Source organism: Hypanus sabinus, chromosome 4 (genome assembly GCF_030144855.1).
Source record: "Hypanus sabinus isolate sHypSab1 chromosome 4, sHypSab1.hap1, whole genome shotgun sequence".
Lineage (NCBI taxonomy): Eukaryota > Metazoa > Chordata > Chondrichthyes > Myliobatiformes > Dasyatidae > Hypanus > Hypanus sabinus.
Window position 1 is genome coordinate 170047725 of NC_082709.1, and position 12510 is coordinate 170060234.

Genomic DNA, 12510 nt, shown 5'->3' on the forward strand with positions numbered 1-12510 from the left:
TCTGGGTCTGTACACATTGGAATTCTGAAGGATGAGGGGGGATCTCATTGAAATCTTTCTATTGTTGAAAGGCCTAGGCAGAGTAGATGTGGAAAGGATGTTTCCCATGCTGGGGAGTCTAGGACAAGAGCGCACAGCCGCAGGATAGAGGGTGCCCATTTAAAACAGAGATGCGGAGAAATTCCTTTAGCCAGAGGGTGGTGAATTTATGGAATTTATCATGTTACGTACCCCGTAACAGGGTTAACAGACCAACAGAAAAGGACCGATATGTTGGAGTCTGGTGGTACTGTAACTAAAGGTGCTTATTAGTAAACTAAGCAATACAGTATCAAAAATGCCAATATACATATAAAACAGGTTAGCAATGATAAATACAGAAGTGCAGGAATAATAAAACCAAGCTCTATCAAAGTCTAGGGGTAAATGAATTGTCATAGGAGAATATAGAGTTCAGTTCAGTTCGTGCTGAGGTAGTTGTTGTTGTGTTGCAATGTTGGGGAGAGAGAGAGAGCGAGCAAGAGATGAGCAGCTGCAGCAGGCAAACCTTCCGTCGTCGTCGTCTTGTTCCGTTGTACCGTTGGGGTTCACCGGTTATGACCCTTCCGTTCCAGGCTAGACCGTTCTTCAGTGATGGACTCGTCACCCAGGCAAGGGCGGACACACACACACAAGTCCCCACCGGTCTGCCTTCATCCACTGTGCTCCGGACCGATTCTCCTGAACCGATCCTCCAGGCCCCCACCTTCCTGTGGGTGCACAACACTCTTTCAGTGTCCACTGGTGTGTCTGAAGGTGTCTCCCCAGACCCATATTTTATCTCCACTGATGGGGTATCAGCTGTCCATCAACTGCACATGTCCATGTCCATCAAACTAGGCCACTCCCTGCTGTCTCCTCAGGAACGTTAACGAGCAAAGAAGTGTTCTTGTAGCAAAAGGTAAATAATCTGTGAAGAAGCCATAATACATAAATCATCCGTCTCTCTCTCTCTTATCTGTAGCAGATGCCTCTACCTCTGTTCTTCATCTCTCTCTCTCATTAGCAGCATAGTTCCGGGGGGGGGTGGGTTCAGCTCTGGACCCCATTTCCATCTGGTTTGTTCATCACAAATAACAATTACCACAGGCAACTGTAGAGGCCAGGTTGTTGGGTGTACTTAAGGCAAAGCTTGATAGGCCCTTGACTGGACAGGACCTCAAAGGTTACAGGCAGAAGGCTGTGGAGTAGGACTGAGGTGGGGAGAAAGGATCAGTCATGATTAAACGGCAGAGCAGATTCAATGGGCCAAATGGCTTCATTCTGCTCCTATATCTTGTGTCTTAAAATGCTTCCATTTATCAGTGCCATCTTAATGCTTGTATCAAATGCAACACATAAAACTATTACCACAAATAAGTCAATAAAATATAATTCAAAATCCATGTAAAATGATTGGTGTCCTAGAGATGAGAGGTTAGTTGTGGCTAAGTACTCAGCCTAGGGGAAGAAGCTGTTACCCAGTCTGGTGGCCCCAGTCTTGATATCCCTGAATCTCCTTTCTTATAGTAATAAATCAAAGAGATTTTGGGTAAGGACCCTCCCTGTAGATGTTACAAATTGTGTATATTACCATGAAAATTATCCGTAGTTCAAACACCGAGTGGAGAAGAGTCAACAAATGCTGGCATCAGTCCTGAGGATTATCAATGCTGAAGAACAGCAGCCGTAACAATGCCTGTGTTCTTCCATTAGGACAGCAGAGGGCGCTAGATCCTATCTAAATGAATCCTCGATTATTTCTCCAAAAATCTGCCTTTTTTAAAATCTTAGTTATTCTGTTTAATTTTACAATATGAAACCCAAGCCAGAAAAAAAGCATAAGCATAAAAATGTAAATGGAATTTGAAAGGGAATTTGATATTATAAGTTAAACCTCTCAACATCAGTCTTTGCAATTGTTTCAACAGCCCATCCAACATCTTGAATCGTTAAGCAAGATTGATATCAAAAGGAGGCAAAAAAAATAAACTTTGGAGCAAGATTACCCCAGGTAGTTTTAAAACAGAGAAGTAAAAAGAAAAAAAAATGCGTCTGAATCCCAGCTCACCTCACCCTGTCCACCACAAACAGCAGGATTATCCCATTTCTGACGTGTCTGCCCACGGTCTCCTCCATTGCCTTGGTGAGGCTAAACTCAGGTTGGACGTGTTTGGCCATGCCTTTGCGAGGCCCCTTAAAGCATTTAAAACACAAAGTAATTGCAAGTAATTGTTGACCTTAAAATGCTAATTACATTCTTCCTACTGCAGCAAAGCCCTGGGTGTTTTCCCAGTATACTTGATGTATCTGGCTGGACTGAGAGGCCCTCATTGTGTGCAGTGTCTTGTCTAAAACCTCAGTTATAAATCAGTGACTTGACTGATTGATTATTTACTTACGTCCTGTCTGTTAGGCCACAGGCGTTTAGGGCAGCAAAGAAGGTCCTCCATCTGCAAGAAGTGCATCCAGCTGCAGCCCCTAACAAACCGCGTTAAGGGACTGGAGCAGGAGTTGGATGACCTCTGGATTATTCGGGAGAATGAGGAGTTTATAGATAGTAGCTACAGGGAGGCAGTTACACTAAAGGAGCAGCTTACAGGTAACTGGGTTACCGTCAGGCAAGGGAAGGGGAAAGGACAGGCAGAGCAGGGCTCCCCTGTGGCCATTCCCCTCAACAACAAGTATACCGATTTGGTTACTGTTGTGGGTGGGGGGGGGGGGGGGGAGAATGACTTACCTGGGATAAGCTGCAGAAGCCGGATCTCTGGCATTGAGTCTGGTTCTGCAGTGCAGAAGAGAGGGTGGAAGAAGAGGAGAGCGGTAGTGAAAGGGATAGGTACAGACAGGAGGTTCTGTGGTCGCGTCAGAGACTCCCGGATGGTTTGTTGCTTCCCGGGTGCCAGGGTGAGGGATGTCTCTGATCGTGTGCACAGCATTCTGAAATGGGAGGGTGAGCAGCCAGATGTCATGATACACATCGGTACCAATGATGTAGGAGGAAAGAGTGAGGAGGTCCTGAAGAATGAGTATAGAGAGCTCGGTAGGAAGTTAAAAAGCAGGACCTCGAGGGTGGTAATCTCAGGATTGCTACCTGAGCCACGTGCCAGTGAGGGTAAGGATAGGATGCTCTGGAGGATGAACACTGGCTGAGGAACTGGTGTAGGGGGCAGGGTTTCAGATTTCAGGATCATTGGAAACTCCTCTGGGGCAGGTGGGACCTGTACAAGAGAGATAGGTCATACCTGAACTACAGGGGGACCAATATCTTTGCAGGGAGGTTTGTTAGTGTTATTTGGGGGGGTTTAAACTAGATTTGCAGGGAGATGGGAACCAGAGTGCTAGAGTAGATAGTGGAGCGGGGGTGAAAATAAATAATGTTAAAGTTTCATGCAAAGTCAGAAATAGAAGGGTTGTGTGTGGTGGTAATAATCTTCTGAGGTGTGTCTATTTCAATGCGACGAGTATTGTGGGGAAGGCTGAGGAGCTGAGGGCATAGATTGACATGTGGAATTATGACATTGTAGCCATTAGTGAAACTTGGCTACCAGAGGGGCAGGACTGGCAGCTTAATGTTCCAGGGTTCCGATGTTTCAGACGTGATAGAGGCAGAGGGATGAAGCGTGGGGTGGTTGGTATTGCTAGTAAGGGAAAATGTTACAGCAGTGCTCAGGCAGGACAGATTAGAGGGCTTGTCTACCGAGGCCATATGGGTGGAGCTGAGAAACAGGAAAGGTATGACCACGTTAATGGGATTGTATTATAGACCACCCAATAGTCAGCAAGAATTGGAGAACCAAATCTGCAGAGAGATAGCAGACGGCTGCAGGAAACATAAACTTGTGGTAGTAGGGGATTTTAGGGGAGACCCCAGGCTCAGTGTGGTGGTGTTGGAGACGCTGCTCCCGATCCAGACTGACTGAGGTCTCCCAGTCAGGAAGTCTAGAATCCAGTTGCAGAGGGAGGTGTTCAGGCCCAATAGGCTCAGCTTTCCAATCAGTTTCTGATGGATGATTGTGTTGAATGCTGAACTGAGGTCTATGAACAGCATTCAAACATACGTGTTTTTTTTGTCCAGGTGGGTTAGGGCCAGGTGGAGGGTGGTGGCAATGGTGTCATCTGTTGAGCAGTTGGGACGGTACGCAAACTGCAGGGGGTCCAGTGAGGGGGCAGCAGGGTCTTGATATGCCTCATGACGAGCCTCTCGAAACACTTCATGATGATGGATGTAAGTGCAATGGGGCAGTAGTCATTTAGGCAGGAAGATGGTGGCGGCCTTGAAGCATGTTGGAATGGTGGCACTGCTCAGGGAGATGTTTAAGATGTCAGTGAGAACATTTACTAGCTGGTCTGCACATCCTCTGAGCACTCTACCAGGGACGTTGTCTGGTCCAGCAGCCTTCCGTGGGTTGACCCTGCACAGGGTTCTTCTCACATCAGCCACAGAGAGACACAGCACCTGGTCATTTGTAGGAGGGGTGGTCTTCCTCGCTGCCACATCATTTTCCGCCTCAAACCAGGCGTAGAAGTTATTCAGCGCTTCTGGTAGGGAGGCATCACCCGCGCAGTCAGGTGATGTTGTCTTGTAATTGGTGATGTCCTGGATGCCCTTCCCCATGCGCCGCGTGTCACCAGTGTCCTGGAAATGGCTGTGGATTCGCTGGGCGTGTGCACGCTTTGCCCCTCTGATGGCTCGGGACAGTTTGGCCCTCGCTGTTGTTAGAGCTGCCTTGTCGCCTGTTCTGAAGGCGGAGTCGCGGGACCTCAACAGCGCACGCACCTCTGCGGTCATCCATGGCTTCTGGTTAGCGGCGATAGTGATGGTCTTGGACAGAGTAACATCATCGATGCACTTGCTGATGTAGCTGGTCACTGATGCTGCGTACTTCGCTAAGTTGGTAGAGTCGCCATTGGTTGTAGCCTCCCTGAACATGTGCCAGTCAGTGTGCTCAAAGCGGTCTTGAAGAGCAGAGATGGCTCCTGCAGGCTTCTGAACTGGTCTGGAGCGCCTGACCAGCGGTCTGAATGCTGGGATTAGCATAACAGAGATGTGGTCTGAGTAACTGAGGTGGGGGCTGGGCTCTGCCCAGTACACGTTGGGGACATTTGTGTAAACCAGGTCCAATGCATTCACCCCTCTCGTTGCAAAGTACACGTACAGATGGAATTTGGGGAGCACTGACTTAAGGTTCATGTGGTTAAAATCACCGGTGACAATAAACAGATCATCAGGGTGTGCGTTCTGCAGTTCGCTAACATCCCCGTACAGTTCACAGAGCGCCTCCTTAGCATTAGCGCTGGGGGGAATGTAGACACCGAATACAAGAACAGAGGTGAATTCCCATGGCAAATAAAATGGTCTGCATCTAACAGCCACAAACTCCACTAGCGATGAGCAGTGTCTGGAAACCAGCACAGAGTTCTTACACCATTCCGTGTCGATGTAAACACACACTTCACCACCGCGAGTCTTACCGGAGAGAGTTGCATCTCTGTCCGCACGAAACAAAGCTAGCCTATCTAGCTGAAAGGCAGCATCCGAAATCCCATCAGTGAGCCATGTCTCTGTGAAGACATACACGGAGCAAACTCTGCACTCCCGCCGAGTATTATGTTGGAGTCGGATGTAGTCCATTTTATTGTCCAGGGAGCGGACATTGGAGAGCAGAATGAATGGGAGAGCCTGCGGCTAGGGTTCACTTTTTGCCTGGCATGGACCCCTGTATAGGGAACAGGGAGCAAATAAGGTACTCGAGGAGTATAAAAAGTGCAAAAAAATACTTAAGAAAGAAATCAGGAGGGCTAAAAGAAGACGTGAGGTAGCTTTGGCAGACAAGGTAAAGGATAATCCAAAGAGCTTCTACAGCTACATTAAGAGCAAAAGGAGAGTAAGGGATAAAATTTGTCCTCTTGAAGATCAGAGTGGTCGGCTATGTATGGAACCAAAAGAAATGGGGGAGATCTTAAATGGGTTTTTTGTGTCTGTATTTACGAAGGAAACTGGCATGGAGTCAATGGAAATAAGGCAAACAAGTAGTGAGGTCCTGGAACCTATACAGATTGAAGAGGAGGTGGTGTTTGCTATCTTGAGGCAAATCAGAGTAGATAAATCCCCAGGACCTGACAGAGTATTCCCTCGGAACTTGAAGGAGACTAGTGTTGAAATTGCAGGGGCCCTGACAGATATATTTAAAATGTTGGTATCTACCGGTGAGGTGCCAGAGGATTGGAGGATAGCTCATGTTGTTCTGTTGTTTAAAAAAAGGCTCTAAAAGTAATCCAGGAAATTATAGGCTGGTAAATTTGACATCGGTAGTAGGTAAATTATTGGAAGAAATACTAAGAGATAGGATCTACAAGTATTTGGATAGACAGGGACTTATTAGGGAGAGTCAACATGGCTTTGTGCATGGTACGTCATGTTTAAGAAATCTCTTAGAGTTTTTTGAGGAGGTTACAAGGAAAGTGGATGAAGGGAAGGCAGTGGATGTTGTCTACATGGGCTTCAGTAAGGCCTTCGACAAGGTCCCGCATGGGAGGTTAGTTAGGAAGATTCATTTGCTAGGTATACATGGAGAGGTAGTAAATTGCATTAGACATTGGCTCAATGGGAGAAGTCAGAGATTGGTAGTGGACGATTGCTTCTCTGAGTGGAGGCCTGACTAGTGGTGTGCCACAGGGATCAGTGCTGGGCCCATTGTTATTTGTCATCTATATCAATGATCTGGATGATAATGTGGCAGGTTGGATCAGCAAATTTGCTGATGATACAGAGATTGGAGGTGTAGTGGACAGTGAGGAAGGTTTTCAAAGCTTGCAGAGGGATCTGGACCAGCTGGAAAAATGGGCTGAAAAATGGCAGATGGAGTTTAATACAGACAAGTGTGAGGTATTGCACTTTGGAAGGGAAAACCAAGGTAGAACATACAAGGTAAATGGTAGGACACTGAGGAGTGCAGTAGAACAGAGAGATCTAGGAATACAGATAGAAAATTCCCTAAAAGTGGCGTCACAAGTAGGTAGGGTAGTAAGAGTTTTTGGTACATTGGCTTCTTTACACAGAGAGTGGTGGGAGTGTGGAATGAGCTGCCAGATGAAGTAGTGAATGCGGGCTCATTTTTAACATTTAGGAAGAACTTGGATAGGCACATGGATGAGAGGTGCATGGAGGGATATGGTCCAGGTGCAGGTCAGTGGGACTATGCAGAAAAATGATTCGGCACAGCCAAGAAGGGCCGAAAGGCCTGTTTCTACGCTGTAATGTTCTATGGTTCTATCTCTGAAATTACTTAGGTCTTCCTTCATCGTGCCAGCAGCTTCCTCTCGGTTTCTCCACTGTCAGTCACGCAAGTGGAGACTCAGGAATTCCATCGCAGTCAGATGTAGAAGGATTCTTCGTTGCCATTTCTGTAACAATTTTGTTTTACTGGTCAGGGTTCCCCCCGCCCCCCAGACCTGCAGGAACAGTAGACCGCTCATGGTCCAGCCTCTAATTATCAATCACTTTATTAACCCTCTGCTCTCCCTTTCAGAAGTTGCTGTCAAGAGTTTTGTTCAGTGACATTCTGTAAACATTGTAAGTTACCTGGTACTGGGACAAGTTCTGTCAAATAGAAGTAGGAAGGCTGTTAGTGTTCCCAGTTTCAATCAATGCTGCACTGGCAAAAGAAAGTGATTCACCATTATATATCATCTGCCACATCATCATCATTGTGAGCTGTGTTGTATAACATGACCGATCCTAGTCTTCCACTGTCCTTAATCCGAGAATTAATGAGGCTTCGTTACTCATGTGGAAGACTCCCCTCCCACGCCCCCACCCTCATTCTCCCCCCCCCCCTCCCATCCATGACCATGATTGTTCTTGGCAAATTTTTCTACAGAAGCGGTTTGCTATTGTCTTCCTCTGGGCAGTGTCTTTACAAGACGGGTGACCCCAGCCATTATTAAAACTCTTCTGAAGTTATCAGCCTGGTACCAGTGGTTGCATAACCAGGGCTTGTGATATGCACCAGTTCCTCAAACAACCATCCACCACTTGCTCCCATGGATTCACATGACTCTGGTTGGGGGGTTAAGCAGGTGCTATGCCTTGCCCAAGGGTGACCTGCAGGCCAACAAAGGGAAGGAGCACCTTACACCTCCTTTGGTTGGAACGTAGCTCCACCTTGCCTCCCATATCCCACAAGGATCGTTATTCCCTGGGGCACAGGAGCACGAGGGATGACCTCATGGAAGTTTATAATACCACGAGGGTTTGGCTAAGGGTCTTTTCTTCAGTGTTGGTGAGTCTAAAACTAGACAGCACTGATACAATGTAAGAGGAGAGATACTTCAAAAAGGCCTGAGGGGTGACTTCTTTATGCAGAAGGTAATGAGTGCCTCAAACGAGCTGCCCGATGAAGAGGCAGGATCATTAAAAACAGTGATGTACAGGGGGGTCATGTTGAGTCCAGAGTTCCCTGAAGGTCCAACACAAGAAGATAGAGTGGTGAATCTGTATCACATGGACTGTTGGGTTTTTCCTGCACTGTTTGATGTTCTATTTGCTAATTATGTAAAGTATCATCAAATATCTACGAAACAAATTCAAAAGTGCCATTGAATGTCCTCATAGCTGAATTAACCTTCACCTCAGCTCCACTTTCCTACTCAGTCCCCTCAACCCTGGATTTCCCCAAGGTCTAAAATTTTTGACTACCTCAGCTGTAGTTTGCATATTGGCTCCACAGCTCTTTGCTTTGACAAAAAAGCCACCGATATTGCCCATCCAAACTTCTCTGGTGTTAGGCGGTTCCAGGTGTGGGTAAATGGGATTGGAGTAGATGGTAGTTGATGATTAGTATAGATATAGTGGGTCAAAAGTCTGTTTCTATGCTGCCTCATGACTCCATAACATTATGACATTCTAACCATTGTTGTCATAAGGTCTTTACTCCTGAACTTATGACTGTATTTATTGCTCATAACCTTTCCTTTGTAATCCAAAGTTCTGGATTGGCCGAAAATAGAAACGTTTTCTTTGCACCCATCCTTTGACCGAGGCTTCCCAGCCTCTCTTATGCCATGCTCCAATAGCATGCAGCAAAGTGCCCATGGACCCCCCGCATTAGAACCATCTCTTCAGCTGTGACTTTTCTACAGAAGGAGTTCCAACCTTTATTAAATTTTGTTCCTTTTTTGTGATGGTCATCATACAATTCACAATTTCATGGTCAGGGTATGGTGACCTGGCCCTTCTGTAAATCCTTTGAGACTTTACCACTCAATAACCAAGAACAAAATTGATGGTTTATAGACAATACGTATGATTGGGCACCCCTGAAGTACCTGTCCTTCAGCATGCTGGGTTCAGATCCGATTGCTGCAGAAATGGAATTGATTTATTACTGTTACGTGTACCAAGCTACAGTGAAAAGCTTACCTGTATTTTGTACAGTATTTTGATCTGTATTTTTTCAGACAGATCAAATCATTACAGAGTGCACTACTTGGATAAGATAAAACAAAAACAATGCTCTATAAAGTTTTGTATGAACTGTTTGCAAGACAAGCTTTTCACTGCATCTTGGTATATGAGACAACAGTAAATGATTGCCAGTATTCATCACCATTATCATGACATGCTGTATCGTGTGACCCCAGCCATTATCAGTGCTCTCCAGAGATTGCCTGATGTCAGAAGGCATATGCAATGCTGGTATTTATTTCAAAGGGAATAGAATATAAAAGCAAGGAGATAATGCTGAGCCTTTGTAAACTAGTCAGGCCACACCTGGAGTATTATCAACAGTTCTGGGCCCCGTATCTCAGAAAGGATGTGTTATTGTTAAAGAGTCCAGAGGAGGTTCACCAGGATGATTCTGGGAATGAAGGGGTTAACATATGAGGAGCGTTTGGCAGCTTTGGAATTTAGAGGAATGCATGGGGATCTCATTGAAACCTACTGAATGTTGAAAGGACTTCATTGGGTGGATGGGGAGAGGACGTTTCCTAAGATGGGGGTATCCAGAACTAAAGGCTCAAAATTGAGGGGCGACCCTTCAGAATAGGGGTAAGGAAGAGCTTTTTTAGCCAGAGAGTAGTGAATCTGTGGAATGCTCTGCCACAGACTGCGGTGAGGGCTGAGCCCATGGGTATATTTAAGGCAGAAGTTGATTGTTTCCTGATTGGTCAGGGCATCTAAGGATATGGCGAGAAGGCAGGTGTATGGGGTTGAATGGGATCCGGGATCAGCCATGATGGAATGGCAGAACAGACTCGATGGGCTGAATGGCCTAATTCTGCTTCTGTGTCCAATGGTCTTATGGACATCAGTTGGCGCATAACCAGGACTTGCGATATACACCAGCTGTTCATATGACTCTCCATCACTTGCTCCCGTGGCTCCACGTGACCCTGATCAGGGGGCTAAGCAGTTGCTACACCTTGCCCAAAGGTGACCTGCAGAGGGAAGGATCACCTCACACCTGCACACCACATCACCACCCAAGCGCCAATATTAGCTACGGAGAAACTGTAATGCAGGTAAACAATAAGGTACAAGATTATAATGAGATAAATTGTGAGGTCAAGTCCAACTTATCATACTAGGGAACCATTTAATAGTTTTATAATTGTGTGGCAGAATCTGTCCTTGAGACTGATAGCATGTGCTTTCAGTGAGAGAATGTCCAGAGGGTGTGGTGTCTCTGATTATGTTGACTGCTTTTCTGAGGATCAAGGAGCACAGACAGAGTCAGTGGAGGGGAGGCTGGTTTCCATGACGTGCTGAGCTGTGTCCACAACTCTCCGCAGTTTCTGCAGAAAGAGCAGAAATGGACAGAGCAGTTGCCAGACCAAGCTGCAATGTATCCAGATGGCATCTATGCTGTATCGATAAAAATTGGTAGAGGTTGCCAGGAACATACTAAATTCTGTCAGCCTCCCGATTGATTAGCATTGACCCTGGAAGGTCAAAGCCCTCCCCATCTCTCAATTCCTCCATCTCCACCACATCTGCTCTCAGGATGAGGCTTCTCATTCCAGAATGAAGGAGATGTCCTGCTTCTTCAAAGAAAGGGGCTTCCCTTCCTCCACCATCAACACTGCCCTCATCTGCATCTTATCCATTTCACACACATCTGCTCTCACTTCATCCTCCTGCCACACTACCAAAAATAGGGTTCCTCTTGTCCTCACCTACCACCCCACCAGCCTTCTCGTCCAGCACATAATTCTCTGGAACATCTGCCATCTACAACAGGATTCCACCACCAAGCACATCATTCCGTCCCCCCCACTTTCTTTCCGCAGGGATCACTTCCTATGTGACTCCCTCCTTCATTCATCCCTCCCCACTGATCTCCCTCCTGGCACTTATCCTTGCAAGCAGAACAAGTGCTACACCTGCCCCTACACCTCCTCCCTCACCACCATCAGGACCCCAAACAGTCCTTCCAGGTGAGGTGACACTTCACTCGTGAGTCTGCTGGGGTCATGTGCTGTGTCCTGTGCTCCCGGTGTGGCCTGCTGTATATTGGTAAGACCAGGTATCGATTTGGAGACTATATCGCTGAGCACCTACGCTCTGTCTGCCAGAACAAGCGGGATCTCCCAGTGGCCACCCATTTCAATTCCACTTCCCATTCCCATTCTGATATGTCTATCCATGGCCTCCTCTACTGTCAAGATGAAGCCATGCTCAGGTTGGAGAAACAAAACCTTATATTTCATCTGGGTAGCCTCCAACCTGATGGCATGAACTTCGATTTCACAGTCTTCAGGTAATGCCCCCACCCTTCACCATTCCCCATTCCCTTTTCCCTCCCTCACCTTATCTTCTTGCCCACCCGTCACCACCTCCCCTTTTCTTTCTTCCACGGCCTTCTGTCCTCTTCTATCAGTCTCCCCCTTCTCCAGCCCTGTATCTCTTTCATCAATCAACTTCCCAGATCTTTACTTCACCCTCCCCCTCCCGGTTTCACCTATCACCTTGTGTTTCTCTCTCCTCTACCCCCACCTTTTAAATCTATTCCTCATCTTTTTTCTCCAGTCCTGCCGAAGGGTCTCGGCCCAAAACGTTGACTGTACTTTTCTCCATAGATGTTGCCTGGCCTACTAAGTTCGTGTTTGGTGTGTGTTGCCCTTTCAAGATCTTGTGTTTCACAGTGGCACAGTACACATCCTTGTTTCCCTTCACAGGTGATCAGTGAGTTCGAAGCCTCACCGGACGTCTTCTATTACCGCATTCCAAACCTCAGCCAGAACCGCCAGTACAGTATCTGGGTTGTTGCCATAACTGCAGCGGGGAGGGGGAATTCCAGTGAGATCATCACCGTGGAGCCCCTCGCCAAAGGTAAGGCCGTAGAGGCAATCTGGTCACCTTCAATTCTGCAGCATCCTCATTCCCCAGTCCCTAACAGACTCTCCAGTCCTTTGTTCCGAATTGGTAAAGGTCTAACGTGAACCTCACCCATTCCCTGGTTTTGGTTTGGAGATAATGCAGACCAT

The 12510-nt window shown here is 46.8% G+C and overlaps 1 protein-coding gene across 1 annotated transcript in view; it reads left to right on the forward strand.

The window, feature by feature from the left end:
- Nucleotides 1–12510, forward strand: part of LOC132393479 (cell adhesion molecule DSCAM-like) — a 702534-nt gene that overhangs the window by 603457 nt on the left and 86567 nt on the right. Inside the window, exon 21 of the mRNA XM_059968761.1 lies at nucleotides 12202–12355. Coding sequence (XP_059824744.1) covers nucleotides 12202–12355 — 154 coding nt within the window. The remainder of the gene's footprint in view (nucleotides 1–12201; nucleotides 12356–12510) is intronic.